General features: G+C 39.9%; 1 protein-coding gene across 1 annotated transcript; it reads right to left on the reverse strand.

Moving 5' to 3' along the window:
* Positions 1 to 1,375: 1,375 nt before the first annotated feature.
* LOC113415325 (alcohol dehydrogenase class-3) lies at positions 1,376 to 14,132 on the reverse strand. The gene is made up of 9 exons (XM_026672678.2): positions 14,067 to 14,132; positions 11,452 to 11,553; positions 10,345 to 10,486; positions 9,395 to 9,482; positions 7,278 to 7,497; positions 6,352 to 6,612; positions 5,548 to 5,683; positions 3,748 to 3,886; positions 1,376 to 1,893 (listed from the first exon to the last, which is right to left on the reverse strand). Exons 1-9 carry the CDS (start codon positions 14,076 to 14,078, stop codon positions 1,869 to 1,871), a joined length of 1,125 nt encoding a protein of 374 aa, XP_026528463.1. The 5' UTR covers positions 14,079 to 14,132; the 3' UTR covers positions 1,376 to 1,868.
* Between the last annotated feature and the right edge of the window lie 4,903 nt (positions 14,133 to 19,035).

The following is a 19,035-nucleotide window of genomic DNA, read 5'->3' on the forward strand; positions in this document are numbered from 1 at the left end:
TCTAGAACCAAATTTTAGATGTACTTCAACGCCGACTTCTGATTTTGGCTTTATTTTAGACTAGATTCATATATTTGAGTTGAATAAACCTCATCTGGATGAGATAGATACATGATTTACAAGCCCTTGGTTGGTTTCATACAAACCCTCTTAAAGCTAAAAAAAACAACCAACCAAACTACATTATGGCTTGATGTGATAGTTGAACTCCATGTTGACTTTACCAAAAGACCCTCGAATTAGAACCATGTATTGTATGCCAGTTTAATCCTATACTTTCTGCACCGCACAAATTAACCTGGTTTCCCCACAATGATAGTCCAAAGTGCGTTCACCAAGTTCGCTCCTTTTCATTTTCTCTCTTTTTTCCCCCAGCAACAGCTTGAAGCACATTAAACACCAAGACTTTTTTAGAAAACAAATAACTGCTCATAGACTATAGTAACTTTCCTGCATGAGATGCAAAAATTAGCCTCACTGGGTAAGAGTATTGACTATGACTCCCTGACATTTTGGTTATGGTAAATCAGCTATCTCTGGATGACCTAAAATAGTACTTGGCACTTACTTTGAAGTACATTTCTGGTCACTGCATAATGGGTCCAACATTCCCACCTTTTGAAGAGGAGACTGAGAAAGTTCATCTGGTCTAAAGGTTAAAATGCAGGTTAATTTTACTGCACCAGTCTGTTATGTGTAATTTTGCTATTCACATCCATCTATCAGTTACTAGTTATGCTAATTGAGATGAACCTTTTCTTTAGGACAGGGGTCTCCAACCTTGGCAACTTTAAGACCTGTGGACTTCAACTCCCAGAATTCCTCAGCCAGCAAAGCTCTAGGAGATAAGAAACTTTAGGTTTCAACCGCTACTTAGAAGACATTTCCTACCAAACTCCACTTCTGGTACCCCAAAAGGTTCTCAACAAAACCAACCACCATTATCTCAGCTTATTTGTGAGAATGCCCCATAACATTTTCAAAACTCCAAACATGTTTAACATTCCAGAAAAATAAGGAACCTTTGAACTGTACCCTACATGTAAAAAAAAAAAAAAAGCCACACCTGAAATTATTGTGGAGCAGTGGATTTAACAAAGGTGAAACTCAGTTCTAATTAGCAAAAATAGTTTTCTTTGTAATCTTATGGAAACAACTTTTAAAATCTTGACATCTTAGGCCCCTAGAACTGTCTTACCATGTCATAGAGAAATCTAGAATTCATGTGAATTGTGATCTCACATTGGCAATTGGGAAGGCAACGTATTTCTGAGTAAATATCAGAGAAATACATGAGTATAGGTAATCTAGATAAATTGATGGGATTTTTCTGCTTATTGTTATCCCCCCCATTGAATAAAAGCTATAATAGGTCTAACTTGGAGCCATGTTATTTATTCATAGAGTTAAATTGTTCTTGGAAACCACAAACAGCCTATTCACACAATCCATGGTTATAGTAAGGTTATTTTTTTTGCTTGACTTTCATCATCTCTATTGAAACAAACCAGAATCCCTGAATTGTGAGTAAATCTGAAAGGAAAAAAAACCTTCATACATATATCCTTATAAGGTAATGACAAGTTTTAATCATTCTTTTTCCAAGGGGAGAAATACCCTAAACTAATTATTAGAAATATTAAAAATAGTTTCTGATTTTAAATAAACCAACAGTTCAATCTAGACTTTTGATATTTCCTGATCAACTAAGATGGAAACTTAGATTGTATACAGTATTAAACAAACAAACAGCTGGTATGTGCTATTTTAAGGCATGATCAATGCTTTTTGTTGCACAGGCAAGGTTTCAACTTGATTATTACAATTATTCCAAACAGTGTGTTGAATTAAACATATCTTCAGACGTTTTAAAGTTTCAGAACAGTTCGGATGCTGTAAAAGTGAAAAGAAAAAAATATAAACAGTATTTACACTGTACCATAAAAGTAAGATTTCTTATTGTATTTACTAGAAAGAAAAATGTATTTTTCCTCAAATTATCCAAGGCTTGGCTTATAATCACCAAGAAGACAATGTTATTTTTTCTGGTAAATAAGACATTGAAGAAAATGAAATTATTGGAGGTAAATAGAGAAGTATTTTGTATTCTAAACTTAAAATACCTTAAAGAGAAATCACGCAATCATAAATCAAATAATTGTAGTCAAAACAAAAATGTTCTTATCCCCCTTCTCCAGCCTATGCACTTTACAGAGGTGAGGACTACAATTCCAGAATGCTCAGCAATGCAGTTTATTTGCATATCAATCTCAGCAGTTTAAACCTACTCTTTCGTAGCTACTCTTTTATTCCATTTTCAGTTTTTATTTCATCATTTCCAGTGAAAAGAAGAGAGGTTCACAGGGCACCAACTGGAGGATTTTTGTACACCATTTTTTAATCAATATGTTTCAGAAGATCATCTTAAATTCATAATTTCAGACAAATAACAGTATTTTTTTTTATCCCTCCATGCATTCTGCAATTCTTCCCATCAAGTGCAACTGAACAGTCAAATTAATGGATTTCTTTCTGTAACTCATTCTTTGCCCACTCTATCTGTTTGAATTCCCCTTGTTCTACACTTCCCAGTGTAATATTGCAAGAAAAAGACGTAACGTTTAAAATTTAAAATGAAGATTCTGGTCACTTGCCCCTCTCGGGAGGCATTCAGGCTTATAGAATACAATAGAATTCGTTATTGGCCAAGTGTGATTGGACACACAAGGAATTTGTCTTTGGTGCATATGCTCTCAGTGTATATAAAGGAAAAATAAAATACATTCATCAAGAATCATAAAATACAACACTTAGCAATAGTCATAGGTTACTAATAAGCAATCAAATCATACTAGGAAACAAAACAATATAAATTGTAAAGATACAAGCAACGCGGTTATAGTCATAAGTGGAAAGAGCTATCTCTTTCCACTTATGACTATAACTGCGTTGTTTGTATCTTTGTACTAGGAAGGATGAGAGCAATAATAGTAATGCAGACTTAGTAAATAGTTGGACAGTGTTGAGGGAATTATTTGTTTAGCAGAGTGATGGCATTCGGGAAAAACTTGTGTCTAGTTGTTCTGGTGTGCAGTGTCCTAAAGCGTCTTTTGAGAGTAGAAGTTGAAATAATTTATGTCCAGGATGTGAGGGGTTGGTAGATATTTTCACAGCCCTCTTTTTGACTCATGGCTCATGGGATAAAATTGTATAGCACAAGCTGTTTTTTTAATAGACAAAGATACCTTTAACATCTTGCTGAAGATATTGTGCTCCCGTATCAGAAGAAAAGTTTTAAATGGGTCAATTCAAAACCTTGGACTATACCCCAGCACCCAAACTGGCATACTGATATCGCTTCCCATTCAAAGGAAGGGAGTTGATCCAAGTAACATGAGATGGTTCAAAAAAAAGGAAAAAAAGCCTGATATTGCTATCAAGAAAGAAAAGGAAGGAAGGAAAGAAAGGAAAGGAAAGGAAAGGAAAGGAGAAAAGAAAGAAAGAAAGAAAGAAAGAAAGAAAGAAAGAAAAGAAAGAAAGAAAGAAAGAAAGAAAGAAAGAAAGAAAGAAAGAAAGAAAAGAAAGAAAGAAAGAAACCAGAAAAGGAATGCCAGCTGTACAGGTTGCAATACTAAATGGTAATCTTTGGCCTACTCAACTAAAAATTATTCAGGAGGGGTTCTCTCTTAAAAAAAAGCCCTATATAAAATTGTGTTATAAACTTTTAACATGCAGCAAAACACTTACCTCTTTCCAGCATGCATAAGTTCAAAAGCTTCATTAATTTGCTTAAAAGGTAGAGTATGGGTCACAAAGTCATCAACTTTTATTTTTTTGGACATGTATTCAGTTACCAACTTTGGTATGCTGTCCACGCTCTTCCATCCTGACATGAAATAAAATTATTACTTAATGTAGAATCAGCACAAGATAAAATGCTCCTATGAACCATCTTTACAGCAGTATCAGGCAACAATTTAAAAGTTACAAAAGTGAATCTTAAAATTCAAAACTCAGATCTTCAACCACTGCTAAAATAATAATCAAGTCTCTAATATTTATTGTAACTAAATGCAGGAAAGGACATTTAATTTTCTTTAGAAGCAAGAGTTGTGCCCCACATAATGTGTAGTGTTGTTTTAAAAAGGATGTATCTTACATAGAAGATAATCTAAGAAGGATTATACTAGTGGTGGGATTCAAACAGGGGTGGGATTCTACCAGTTTGCACCCATTCACTAGAACCGGTTAACATTCTAAGCAGTTTGGAGAACCGGTTGTTACTGGCCTAATCCTGTAGGGAAGGCAGGAAGGAAACATTCTGGTGTTGCTTACAGAAACTGCCTCTCCATTAACCCTTATTACATTCTTGGCAGGACTAGACTTCCTGTCTCAGGAACTTCTATGGAGTTTTTTCCCCCCTCTTTGCTGGTACTTTGCTTGTGTGGAGTGACCATTCAAAGTTACAATGGCACTGAAAAAAGTGACTTATGACCGTTTTTCACACTTATGACTGTTGCAGCATCCCCACAGTCATGAGAGGCCAGGCGAGGAGATGCGTGCCTTGATGTGAGTGATATTGAATTGGCCATACCCAGCCAATAACATGACCACCAAGCCATGTCCACCAACATGCCTATGGAACCAGCTGTTAAAAAAATTGAATCCCACCCCTGGACTCAAATATTTTTACCACTGGTTCAGTGGGCATGGCTTGGTGGGCACGCTTTGTGCGCATGCACACACTTTGCGCATGAGTGCCAAATGCGCACTTTGCGCAGGTGCAGAGGCGTTCTAACTCACCTCCTGCAAGCCTGCACTCTCCCGGTTGCTTCAGCAGCTGCCGCACAGCATTCTTCTGTGCCGCGCAAAGCAGCTGCGTTTCAAATTCAGAGGATAAAGGTGAGTATGGAAGCCCAGGAAGGTGGGTGGACCCAACAGCAGAGTGGCGGAGAGAACCGGTTCATTCTCCGCTGCTCATCACCGCTACCGGGCTCAGCAGAACTGGTCGAACCAGTAGAATACCACCACTGGATTATACATTCTACAAGTTATACAAACCTTTTTTTTTTTTTTTAGAATATGAGAGTATAACCAGTAACAACCTAACTATCACTACTTAAAAGTGCTGCCAATTTTGTGTTTCAGCTTAATGGATTTAAGCTGGAGAAGAATGGGGAAAAGCATGGAGGAGATACTATTTTGCTGGGCTGAATGTAAGAAAAAATATTTTTTACTTTGGGTATGTCTACTTTAACCACTCATTTTCTCCACTGTCTACATACAGTTCCCAACACATTCTAAAAGACTTATATGTAGTGTTTAATATCACACAAAGCTGGATACCAAGAATACATTATTTATAATAATACATTAGTGAGAAGATATCCTCTTTTCAATAAAAAGAGGGTGGGACAAAAATGCTACAGTCCTTGCTGGGTAAACTCTCCAGATGCTGGAATTCCAACATCCAAGTACTAGCTAGACTGGCAATGGAGAAGATCCCAGCCCAGCAACATCAATGGTTGTATCCCTGCACAGTTGTACCTCCAAAAGCAGTCCCTTTCCATGTTCGTCCAGTAACCAGCTGGAATGGACGGGTAGCAATTTCTTGACCAGCGCCAGCAACTCCGATTATCACACTCACTCCCCAACCTTTATGACATGCTTCCAAGGCTGCTCTCTGTTGAATGTAGAAGAGAAAATGAGGTAACACATTGAGGTGATACAAGAAATAGGAAAGGCCACAGCTCAATGAGGGGGCACAGTTAGAATACTGAGAAGACATTCTTCATGTTCTTGTAAAATAGCTAACATAAGATTGTGGCCAATCACAAAACAAATATTGAGCAGATTCTCAGTTAATTACTGCGTTAATAGCAGTTAACAAGAGCCGGCATGGCGCAGTGGTTAGAATGCAGTATTGCAGGCTAATTCTGCTAACTGCCAGCAGTTTGAGTCTCACCGGCTCAAGGTTGACTCATCCTTCCGAGGTGGGTAAAATGAGAACCCAGATTGTTGGGGACAATAGGCCTGGAGAGGGCTGTAAAAGCATTGTGAAGTGGTATATAAGTCTAAGTGCTATTGCTATAATAATCCCATACCCAAAGGGTTATCAATACAAAGCTTACCATTGCCTATTTTTGGGGGAGATGGAAAAAGTTACAAGCAAGGCACTGAGTACAGATACTGCGCTATCACAATATTGTAAGAAGTATCCTTGTGAATAAGATGGCAGACCCATGCTTTTTAACATAGCATCTTCCCATTTCACTTTGCTTTTTATTTAGAAGAAGCTTTAATAAAAATAAAATTGGTGGGTCCGCAGAAGAGGCCTCAGATTGTGCTTACCATCACACCGACATTCCCGATGCATTCAAAGGAGTAATCTACTCCACCATCTGTCAATTCAACTAGGGCTTCCTGAATAGGCTTCTTGAAATCCTTGGGGCTGATGCATTCTGTAGCCCCAAATTCCATCGCTTTGGTAAATTTGTCCTTGTTGAGATCAACCCCAATGATCCTGGATGCACCGGCCACTTTACAGCCCATGATAGCTGCTAGCCCAACTCCACCCAGGCCAAAGACAGCACAGGTAGAACCAGGTTCAACCTGAAAGAAAATGTGGTAAGTCAATTAACGACATGAGAAAGAAAGCTACAGAAAATAATTCTTACACAGGGAAAAGTTCAAAGCTTCTCCAAAAGACTAAACCAAGCTGTACTCTGCTTTTAAAACTGACAAATATAACTTGTTAATTTGGGTAGGTTCATTTATCACTATTAAGCTATATTGTGATTAGGTTTCTTCTAACTCTGGGCCATGAGGAAAATATGCAGAAACCATTGTGCTCAATCCATAGCCATGGTATGTTTTTAGTTTAGTTATCCTGCAGTCGCATAACCTGGATTAATAGCTGGTTTATTGCCAAGCATTATTAGTCTACCTGTGTAAAATAAGAGAGGCAGGAGAAAGAATGACGTTGTCCCCAAGGCTGTCTATTTTCCACCACTGCAGAAAGATCTTGTTAAAACAAACAATTACTGAGGAAAACTCAGCCTTCTACCACTATAGATTCAGTGTCTCCTCTTCCAATTGGGCCATGCACACCTGTGTTTTTGTATAAAGCAAGAATGCCAGAAATTGCAGGATGAAGAAAGGCTGGGCTATTGGCCACAGAGAAGGAAGCACGCACACACACACGCACACACACACACTTACTTTAGGATTAAAATGACCTTGAAAGAAAAAGAAGTGAGAGGAAGCAAATGTCCTACCTTTGCAGTGTTCAAGGCTGCCCCATAACCTGTAGAAATTCCGCAGCCCAGCAGGCAGACTTTGTCCAATGGAGCTGAAGGGTCTATTTTTGCCAGGGAGATGTCAGCCACAACTGTATATTCTGAGAAGGTGCTTGTTCCCATGAAGTGGAGAACTTGCTTTCCTTTGCAAGAGAACCGGCTGGTACCATCAGGCATCACCCCTTTTCCTTGAGTGACTCTGCAGTGGGAAAATTACATTATTCACGTATCACAATCTATTAAGTTATTGGCAGGCCGTAGTACAGACCTAAAACCCTGATTTGGTGCACTGTGTTTTTTGTTTAGCATAAATCTGGATTAGGTGCATCATGCCGAGCAGGGGTAGGATTCATATTTTTAAACAACCGGTTCTGTGGGCGTGACTTAGTTGGTAGGCATGGCTTGGTGGTCATGTGACTGGCTGGGTGTGGCCAAATCAACATCACTCACATTGAGGCACGCATCTCCTCTCCTGGCCTCTCATAACTGTGGGGATGCTGCAACAGTCATAAACGTGAAAAATGGTCATAAGTCACTTTTTTCAGTGCCATTGTAACTTTGAATGGTCACTCCACACAAACAAAGTACCAGCAAAGGAGGGGGAAAAAAAACTCCAGAGAAGTTCCAGAGACAGGAAGTCTAGTCCTGCCAAGAATGTAATATAAGGGTTAACAGAGAGGCCGTTTCTGTAAACAACACCAGAATGTTTCTTTCCTGCCTTCCTTAAAGGATTAGGCCAGTAATTTCTTCTAACAACCAGTTCTCCGAACTGCTTAGAATGTTAACAACCGGTTCTAGCAAATAGGTGTGAACAGGTAGAATCCCACCCCTGATGCCGAGATGAAATTTAGTTATAAGCTTTGCAGACTATATGAAACAAAATCCACATGTAAACCATGGATTAAGATTTAGCATGCTGTGTGAACCCAGGCAATGGTAGCCAATTCCACAAGTCACAGGGCAGGCAATCCACAGTGGGCATGAACCCACTGTGTCTTCCAGAGCAATCCCAAATTATATCTATAAACACTAATGGGCAGGCAGACGTCTGTAACAATAAGCTATAAAACCAAATAAAAAGTTGTTAGTTGGATATCTTACGAAAGTAAGGAATTCACCTCCCCCAATGAATTCAAACTGCCATATGCCACCAGCAAAGTGACTCTTAAAGGCAAGGCTTGCTTCCTAGGTAAATCAAACCAGTGCTCAACCCTTTGTGTCAACCAAACCTACGTCAAAAATCTACTTCCTTGCTTGGCCAGTGTCTTTGTTTGGAAGCTAAAAACCAACTCGTGATCTCTCTTTATGGAAATCTCTTGGGCCTAGGGCTTACAGTCACTCCAATCTCATTGATCATATGCAATCTTTGTCAGCATTAAGTTTAATTTAACTATAATTAACATAACTGTTGTGGGAAGGATCCTACAAGTTTTAGGTTGCCTTACATATATTATTTCACTGATGATCAAGACATTGATATTACCTGCAATGAAATGTCTGCAAGTAAACGAGCTCAAAGAGCATCAAGGTTCAATTCAACATCCATCCATCCATCCACCCAACCCATCTATCCATCCATCTGCCAACAAACTGATTCCTCATTCAAGTTCTACATCCTGTTCATACACAGGAGTTTTGAAAGAATTCTGAAGCTTTGAAATCATCCCCCAACTGGAAATCCAATAGAAAACAAGAGTCTTCCAGTTTTCTCATGTTCAGTATATACCAGAGCATTTAGGAAAGGAACACTATGAACAATGAGTGTCCACTTGAGTTAGCCTTCCTCAGGTGATCTGGATTATAAATCCCCATCCATGGACACAACAGGGCAAAGAACGGTTTGGAGCAATGAAAACTTTCATTCATTGCCAAGAAGACATTTGTATTCTATGGAACAGGCTGTCTGTATAAACCTGGCACTGAGAAAATATATCAAACCCCTCCTTGTTCCACCTGATAAGCCAAGTGTGCACACATACAGGGTTGAATTCACACACACACACACACACACACACACACAGTTCTGCCAAAAAGCTAATAAATCTTATTTGATTACTATAACCCACAAACCAGGAAAGAAAATGAAAAGCATCAACCTTATTTTCTGGCAGAGATTCGTTTTAGGGTTTAAGCAGAACTTGCATTCACCACATTGAGGAATATATAGAGGGATAACCGTGTCTCCTGAAAAACAGAAAATAATTTCAACTGATCAAAAGTACAGTGTATTAAACTGGAACTCCTCTATTCATATATTTCTCTACTCTGAGCAGCTAAGGACTGTAGGGGATGTGTTGGGAAACACAATAAAAAAAAGAAGTGAGGCAGATCATTCACTTCTCTCCATTCCCTATTTGAGTGATTCTGGTTTTTTCCTTAAAAATAAAATGTGTTAAACTCAGTGGATCGATTTTGCATGTTCTGAAAACCAAAGAAATAGAAAAAGTATGTTTTTTTATCTGGAAGATTCTGGGAGACCACAAATCGCCCACCTTGTGCTAGAAGTTTTATTTATAAAAATAAAAATTCATGCAAGCAAAGGCAAGGATTCACACCTTCTTCTTCCTAGCGTATTCCCGCAAGTGCAGGGTCTGCTATTCAGATCACTGAATGGTACTTTGTATGGTCAGCTGCGTCTCCAAGGCGCAGGGCCATGGCTTGCATATCTTTGTTGTTGGTATCTTGCCATTTCTGTTTTGGGCACCCGCAAGGTCGCCAGCCATTGACTTCTAGTCGGTAGGCAGTCTTGGCAACAGTGGAAGGCACTGCTCTCAGGACATGTCCACACCAGCGGAGCCGGCGTTCTCTCATCTTCTCTATACTTGGTGCCAGGCAAGGACTCACATAACCTTGCAAAAATTTGAGGAGCAGGCATAACCTATTCTAACCTGGGGCAGAGATCAAGCAGCCTAAACAATTTCATCATCATGCCCTCTAATATGCTTGACTGAAGAAAACCAAGGCTCCTTTGGATGTAATATAAGCTTATTCCTCTTACTATGCCATTACTCCACCTGATGGAACATCAAGAGACCCTACTTCTTACCTGGTTTAAATTTAGTCACTCCTTCTCCAACACTTTCTACAATCCCCGCTCCTTCGTGACCCAGGATTACAGGAAAGCTCCCCTCCGGATCAGCGCCACTCAGAGTAAAAGCATCAGTGTGACACACTGCAGTAGCAATAATCTAGGAAGTTACAATGAATCATTGTATAGAGGAAGACAGAACATTTCCAGGATTCAGCTTATGTTTTTAGACATTAAAACAACCCCCAACATTTCTCCGGGCAACCTTAAGAACGCTCTGTTGCAGAGTTTAAGAAAAAGAATTTTGAATCCAAACAGCAGAACAGAAAGTGGGAAGACTTGATTCATATTGTCACTCGATCATCTCTACCATTCAGTTTAATCTCTCTCCTCAGTCAGTGGTGGGGATAAAGCAAGCAAAGAAAAGACCAATGCATATTCTTGAGTTCCCCGGAAAGGACTGAGATATAAATGCAACATCAAATCTTTCAGCCTCAGCCCATCTACTGTATCAAGGAGGACCGGGACCTTTTTTCAGTTCATTGAAATAGCCTATGTCAGGAATCCCAAATCCTTGGGCCATGGAAGTGGCAGGCGAATGGAACCATCCCCTCTTCCCCCCGCCAGTCCACAAAGCTGAAAAGGTTGGGGGGAACTTTGGCCTACAGTATGTGAAGCACAGCACAAATATATGGTCATTACTGAAATCTGTAGCATCTTCAAGTTCATGTCTATTCCTTACATCAAAACACATTTGATAGCTGTTGAGATAGGTTCCTCCAATAGATGAACCCATGGCTGGGAATTCTGAGGCTTATACTTCCGGAGGTCACCAAGTCAAGAAAAATGTGTCTCAAGGAAGCTGTAAGGGTCTATATATATTATATTATATATATATTGCAACAGGATTTTGCAACAGGATTTCATGGATGGTCTATTAAATACTTACAACTGTTATTACCAATTCTGCTACTGGATTCTATCATTTATCATGGAAAACAAGAATTGTAAAGCATAAAAATAGTCTCCCAAAATATCAGCCTCACATTGGCAACTAAGAGTAGCTGCAATGGATACTTCACCCACGTGTGCAGATCTGTTAAAATTCAACCCTTGATTCATTACCTTGATACGAACTTCATGGGCTTTTGGAGGAGCAACTTCCACCTCCTCAATGGACAGTGGTTTGCCTGCCTCCCAGGCAACAGCTGCCTTACATTTGATAACCTAAAGAAGAGAAGAAACTTTCCACGTAATGAATTCAATGGAGACAGTCACATTTAAATCTTGGAATCAATCCCAGCATTTCCATTCAAGACTCAAACTTGCTCATTCCTGGAATTTTGGAGATCCTCTCAGAATTGAAAATAGACCTTCACTTCTAACAAAATCACAAGCACTCTAGATCTTTAGACGAAGGGAAGAATTCTTAATTTGCCAATGTCATTTGGAATGGGAAATATGGAAGAAATTCCATAGCACTATCACTTGTCCTTTTAAATCTGGATTTAAGCTTTGTCTTGAACAGTTTGTTCAATTCATACTGCAATGCACAAAGTTGCAAAATATATCGTAAGATGGAAACCAATTCATTTTTTATGGAGCAAGGTTCAAAAACATGATGCCAAGTAAAATATTTGCAGTCTTCCAGCATCCTTATCTTTACCAACTATGCATTCATGAAAAAAGGTATAAGCATAAATGATCAAAGTATTATGCATAAATCCATGTGATAATACAGTAAAGAATATTTTATAAGATTTAGACTCTGAAATTATATAGAATTTCTGATTTGAGAACAAAGCACTAGTTTCCTAATTTATACTGGCTAATAGGTCAATTTCAAGCAATTTTTCCATAAGAGAGTAAACTTTTAAAAGTATTTTCTAAGATGCATTGTTAGCAATTAGAAATTACAAAAGGCTAGAGTAATAAATGTGATGCATTAAGCAATAAATCAGTTTTTTAAACAGCTGCAGAAAATTGGTCGTTTTTGTATTTTTATATAGTCTGTATTGTTTTTGGTAACTAGTTAAAACACCGTATTACTCAGGGGAAATAAAAGATGCTCAAGCCATGTTAAATTGGTAATTGGAATCCTGAATCTCTGAAGACTCGCCTTAACAACTGCAAAGCAACACTTGGAAGCAAATATTGTAATGAAATACAGGGCATTATATTCTGTAAGTCATTTTCATTATTCTGCAACTGCTATATTGGTTGGTTTGAACAGACACTCTGCCCAGCTGTGCAGGATCTTGAACACATAAATTGCTTGGATACGCAATAATCTCAGTATGGATTACAAACTTCACCCATGGAAACCATGAGTTCTTGTCCTGCCTTAAGCCTTAAGCTACAAAAGCTGACTTTAGGCCAATCACTCTCACTCAGCCCAACTCACCTCACAGGGATGTTATTTTGGGGGGAAATAGGAAGAGGAAGGTGTATTGGATATGTTCTTTGCTTTCAGTTATTTGTAAAAATAATAAAGGCAGGATATAAATAAAATAAATAAATATTACAATACTCCCAAATTCCTCACTCTATGGGTACATTCTGGAAATCTGGAGCACAAGATTCATTTGAAAGTAATATTTTTTCACCTATATGGACTCCTCTCCAGCTGAAAAGATTAAGAGGCAAACTGAGAAAATGAGCCAAGTTAAAAAAAAAAAACTCAAATACAAGCTTGTGTGAATGCAAATTTTGTTACAAAACCCAGAAACTTAACCATGGTTTGTTGACTAGCTACTATCAAGTACTTTCATACTATGTTTAGAATGCAGTACCCATTATGTTTAGAAAGTAATACCCCAACCCAGAATGTATTCACTTCTAAAGTATGCCTTTACAAATCACACTAGTGAGGATCATGTAATACCCCAATCCAGAAATAAGCAAGCCCCCATATTTTGATCTAGCATTGATTGTGAAACCACCTTACAGACGGATAGTGTGAAGAAACCAAATCTGAATGCCTGAAGCATTTAGAAAGCTTGTTCTGTTAATCAAAGCAGAAATCAATCAGAGAAATCAAGCCAAGTGTGTGTGTGGGGTGGGAAATAGCACACAAAGACCACAATCAAATACAGCTCAGTGATTTGGTTTTTTTGGTCTGAGGGGAGAAACACAAGGCTGTGTTCTTGGGATTTGTGGACTCGGCTGCTAAAATGCCCGAATATCTGCATGTCCCTGTCCACGGACACACATGTCTTCTGGAACCTCCAAATCCCTAGAGCAGGGCTCTCCAACCTTGGCCACTTTTAAGACTTGTGGACTTCAACTCCCAGAATTCCTCCTCCAGTCATGTTAGCTCAAGAATTCTGGGAGTTGAAGTCCACAAGTCTTAAACTTGCGAAGTTTGATGACCCTTGCTCTAGACTATCCCGTGGCAGGCAAGCCATACAAGAAAACCGCCTCTCCCACCTGTTGTCATCCAAGATACGACGGTTGTACTCGGGGATCTCGCCAGCACAATTGAGGGCTCTTAAAAACAAAACAAGACCCTTTGCCCACTGGAAGGAAACCCTACTAAACCCCGTGAAGTTTTTGGCAAACGTCTGGATGCGCTGGGAAGCAAGTTGCTGGTACCCAGGGCCACCGTTGTCCCCTCTTCCCTCCCTTTCCCACGGCCCTCGGCGAGCACAAAGCTCGCCTGGAGGCACCTCGAGCCGTAGGCGGCCACTTTGCTCTCGTGGGAAAGTTCTGAAGCTCCAGTGCAAAAGCGTCTCCCTTACCCCGCTCGCCATGGCACACGTGAAGCCGCCGAGTCCAGATCCACCCGTTTCGAAAGGATCTCTTCTAAGGAGGCTCGAAGCATGCGCACTGGTCCAGGGATCTGCCTACCGCCGGAGGAAGCTGGAAGGGAGACGCTGACGTGTGAATACACGCCCCCTCTCCGGGTTTAGAAGGGCTGACCTCCTCTAAATGCGCCTTCTGCAAATAGTGCGGTAGCAGTAGTTGCTGTTTGCTCGGCATTGCACGGGAGCGATTGACAGCTTCACCGGCGATAAGATAGGATACGATAGGATACGATAGGATACGATAGGGAAAGAAAGGATAAGATAGAGAAAGAAAGGATAGGATAGAGTAGAGTAGAGTAGAGTAGAGTAGAGTAGAGTAGAGTAGAGTAAAGAAAGAATAGGATAGGATAGGAAAAAAAGATAGGATAGAATAGAAAGAAAGGAAAGAAAGAAAGAAAGAAAGAAAGAAAGAAAGAAAGAAAGAAAGAAGGATAGGGAAGGATAGGATAGGGATAGGATAAATGGAAGGAAGGAAGGAAGGAAGGAAGGAAGGAAGGAAAAGATAGGATAGGATAAAGAAAAGATAGGAGGATAGGATAGAGAAAGAAAAAGAAAGAAAGAAAGAAAGAAAGAAAGAAAGAAAGAAAGAAAGAAAGAAAGAAAGAAAAGAATAGGATAAGGAAGGATAGAATATAGGGATAGGATAAATAGAAGGAAGGAAGGAAGGATAGGATAGGATAGGATAGGATAGGATAAAGAAAGAAAGGATAGGATAGAACAGAACAGAACAGAACAGAAATAGAATATAATTCTTTATTGGCCAAGTGTGATTAGACACACAAGGAATTTGTGTCCAGTGAACAGACTCTCAGTGTACATACAAGTATAGTGATAGATCATGACCATAGTCATTGTAAAAATACACATATCATAAAACATTAGTAGATACAACACTTAGTGATAGTCATGGATACTAAATAAGCCAAGGGTGTCAAACTTGCAATATGTTGTCGTCACATGATGTATCACAACTTTTGCCTCCCCTTTTGCTAAATCCCCAGGTGGGGATAGCCAGCACATGACGCATCCAGCCCATGGACCTGAGTAAGACACCCCTGAAATAAGCAATCAACATAAATCATACTAAGATACTAAGTAAACAATATAAATCATAAGGTACAGCAACAAAGTTATAGTCAAAAGAAGATAAGGAGATAATGATAATGATGGTAGTACTGCCTTTCTAGATAGTTTGACTGTTGTGGGAATTAGTTGTTTAGCAGAGTGATGGCATGGGGGAAAAAACTGTCCTTATGTCTAGTTGTTCTGACGTGCAGTGCCCCATAGAGTTGTTCTGAGGGTAGAAGTTGGTAGTCTCTCCAGGTTGCAAAAACCCATTAAAAGATACAGAAGAACCAAATTCTTGGCCAAATAGGGCAACCTCTTCATTCTAGCTCTACCAAGCGCATTTTAGTAATCTCCTTTTTCCTTCGGATTTTTCTCACCTCCTCTGAGCGAGATGTTTTATTCTTGTCTGTCCTACCTCCGCATCGCAGGTCCAAAGTCCAGGTAGTCCTCTACTTATAGCAGTTCATTTAGGGACCGTTCAAAGTTACAACGGGACTGAAAAAAGTGGCTTATGACTGTTCTTCACACTTATGACCATTGCAGTATCCCTATGGACGCGTGATCAAAATTCAGATATTTGGCAATTAGCTCATATTTATGATGGTTGCAGTGTCCTAACAATCACCTTTTTTGACCTTCTGACAAGTAATGGGCAAGTCAGATTCACTTAACAATTGGGCTACTAACTTATCAACTGATTCACTTAACAACTGTGGCAAGAAAGGTCATAAAATGGGCCAAAACTCACTTAACAAATGTCTTAACCACAGGAATGTTGGGCTATTGGTAAGGTTTATATATTGCGCCATCAGAATTAAAGGAGGCCACATTAAAGGAGACCAATATTGTGGGTAAACTAGTCTTTGTACAATATCTCAAGTGCAGTATTAAAATTTTTTTTAAAGCCAATAGCGGTTAAGGCATAAGGCGAGAAACCTGGAGATCCTGAGTTCTAGTCCTGCCTCAGACACAAAGCCAGCTGGATGATCTTGGATGAATCTCAGCCTGAGGAATAAGGAAATTGCAAATGCCACAAAAACTGCAGTGACTTCTATGAGCTTTAGGTGTCGGTAGAGTAACTAAGATGAGCTGTAATTCCCAACATGCTGTAGTTTTCACAGGTTCTGCAGGAGAATATATAGAATATAGACTGTGACTTTCTTGCAGGACAATTGGATGGAAAGGATAATAACTGTAACCCTTTTACTGTATCCTTTCCTAATGCTTCTTTCATGTTTTGTTCTCAGGGATATGTTAAACAGAAAGGGCACCCCACAAAGAAAGGGACTAAGAAACAATCACGAATGAAGGCAAATATACATGTCCCAGGATAATTATAAGGAAATATACATGTCTCCCACCTCCTTCTGTTGAATATGTCCCTGAATATCATCCAGTTTTGTTGACCACGATGTAAAAAAAGATATCAACAAAGATGATTAGGGGACTGGAGGCTAAAACATGTAAAGAACGGTTGCTGAAATTGGGTATGTCTAGTTTCATGAGAAGAAGGACTAAGGGTGGCATCAGAGGTGGTATTCAGCAGGTTCTGACCAGTTCTGGAGAACTGGTAGTGGAAATTTTGAGTAGTTTGGAGAAGCGGTGGTAACCTTCCCCCAGGAGTGGTGAGGGAATGGAGATTTTACAGAATCCTTCCCCTGCCATGCCCACTAAGCCATGCCCACCAAGCCATGCCACACCTACAGAACCCATACCCACAGAACCCGTAGTAAAAATTTTTTGAATCCTACCACTGGGTGGGCTGCACTTTCATTGACAAGGAGTTCACTAGTCGTGAGTAAAGTGAGTGAGTACAGCAGGGCGGTGCGGAACTCGCCTGGGCAGCCTGGGTGGGGAAAAGTTAGTTATTTAGGGAAAGCATAGCACAAGGGTGGGTAGGCAGGCCCCACCAGAAATCACAGCAAGGGGTTAGCCCGAACCTCGCTGATCAATTGGGGGCGTGCATAAGCGCACCAACGTGCCTACCGTCCCTGTCCTATTGTTTCTCTTATTCTTTTATTTTTCTTATATGTACCCATTTCATGTATTCACAACTATGTATACACTTATACTTATTATCTTGTAAACAATTGGCAAATCAAATAAATAAATAAAATAAATAAATAAATCATCCAGCAGCCCACCACTGCATTAAATCCATAGCCTCCAATCACCACCATGGCATCAGCACACAATCAAATCAGCCACTTGATCGACTTTATCTCCATTTATGGTCCCCAGGCCTATGACCAAACCATGTCTTTAGACCTTTTGGAAAAGCAACAAGGTGGGGGCCAACCCTACTTTGCGGGAAATGATGTTCTATAGAGAAGGGGCCACCAGCAAGAAGGCCCTTTTTCATGGTCCCACCAGATGTACGTTCCTAGTTGATAGGGCTCATATCATACACTGCCTTCCTGTTCTGTTGTGTGATTGGATGTAATAGGGCAGCGCTCCCCCCCACAACCTTTTGTGCACCAGGAACTGGTTCCATGGAGAGAGGTTTTTCTGTGGACCAGAGGGGGTGTGGTTTTTGTGGTGTAGAAAGTTAGCACCCACCCCTCTCCTAGAAAAATGAAATATTTTGAGAAATATTAAAAGGCAGAATATTATATTTCCTTGGATGAAAAAAGTGGAGAAACATGCTCTTAGAAAGTAGCCCCCATCTTTCTTAATAGCCCTCACCAAATGTCAGCACTTAAGAGATAAAGAGTTTATTGAGATCTAGGTAGCTCTATTCATAGGTAGCTCTATTCACAGGCAAAAATTCCCTGCAGCAAGATCTGAACAAATGTAGGATTAGCCACAATAGGAATTTCCCAACAAGCCCCTTCATTGCATCAGCAGTCCAAATTTCAACCAAACTTAGCTCAGACAAACTCCTAGGATGTGTACATGGCCCCGTGGGAGTCTGACAACAGGCAATAAAATACATGTTCTTGCACAGGAACAGGAAGCTCAAGTGCAAAGCCCAAGAGAAGGTATAAATACCCCTCACTCTCAATGCCATATGGTTAGCTGCCCAGAACCATCATGTGGTTCTGCTTCATCATTAAGCCATCTTTCCAAGCAGCCTCCGTGTTTCCAGTGTCTTCCTCCTGGCTTGAAACTGAACCAGGTGGATATTTCTTCCCAACAGTGGGCTGCCTACATCCCCCAGATGGGGCTTTGCTTGTTTGTGCAGCCTGGTTTCTGGCATGCTGTGAACCAGTGCTGGTTAATGGACTGGGGGTTGGGAGGACCTTTGTAATAGGGGAGAGGTGGTCCTTCAAACAGCCTGATCCCCAAACCATGTAGGTGCTATATCAATTTTAATTTCAGGCACCTTTTTATGTACTTCATTATGGTTTCTCTTTGCTTGATAGGATAAAAATAACGGGCAGAGCTGGGAAAATCTACCAGCAAAATGCTTTTCAGTAAACTCATTTACCTCTGACAGTCATGGGGCCTTCTGAAGAGCATCTTTGTTTAGGCCAGGATATACAATATTTGGAGTCAATGCTAGTATATTCTCTTCTCTCATATTATCTTCTATTGGCTGGTACATGTGGCTGGGGAAGCATATTTGCCACTGAGCCTGTAAGTATACATGTGCAATCTATTTACACACCCATGCATTGCACGTACCTAGATATTGACGCACTCACACAAGTCAAGCACTCATATAAACCTAAGGAATAATCAACATTTACACAGAAACACAGAACAATTAAATCTCAGGGCCCTCACACCGAACTTTGGGGATTTTTCTTTAGGAAACAGGTTCAACTTTCCCCATCAATTAGAATTTCTAAAAGCAAGGCTTTTGTATCTGATAAGATTTTCAGTTAATCTA

This window comes from Notechis scutatus, chromosome 4 (assembly GCF_049901735.1).
Source record: "Notechis scutatus isolate UNSWTSFEM ecotype Mainland chromosome 4, rNotScu1.2, whole genome shotgun sequence".
Lineage (NCBI taxonomy): Eukaryota > Metazoa > Chordata > Lepidosauria > Squamata > Elapidae > Notechis > Notechis scutatus.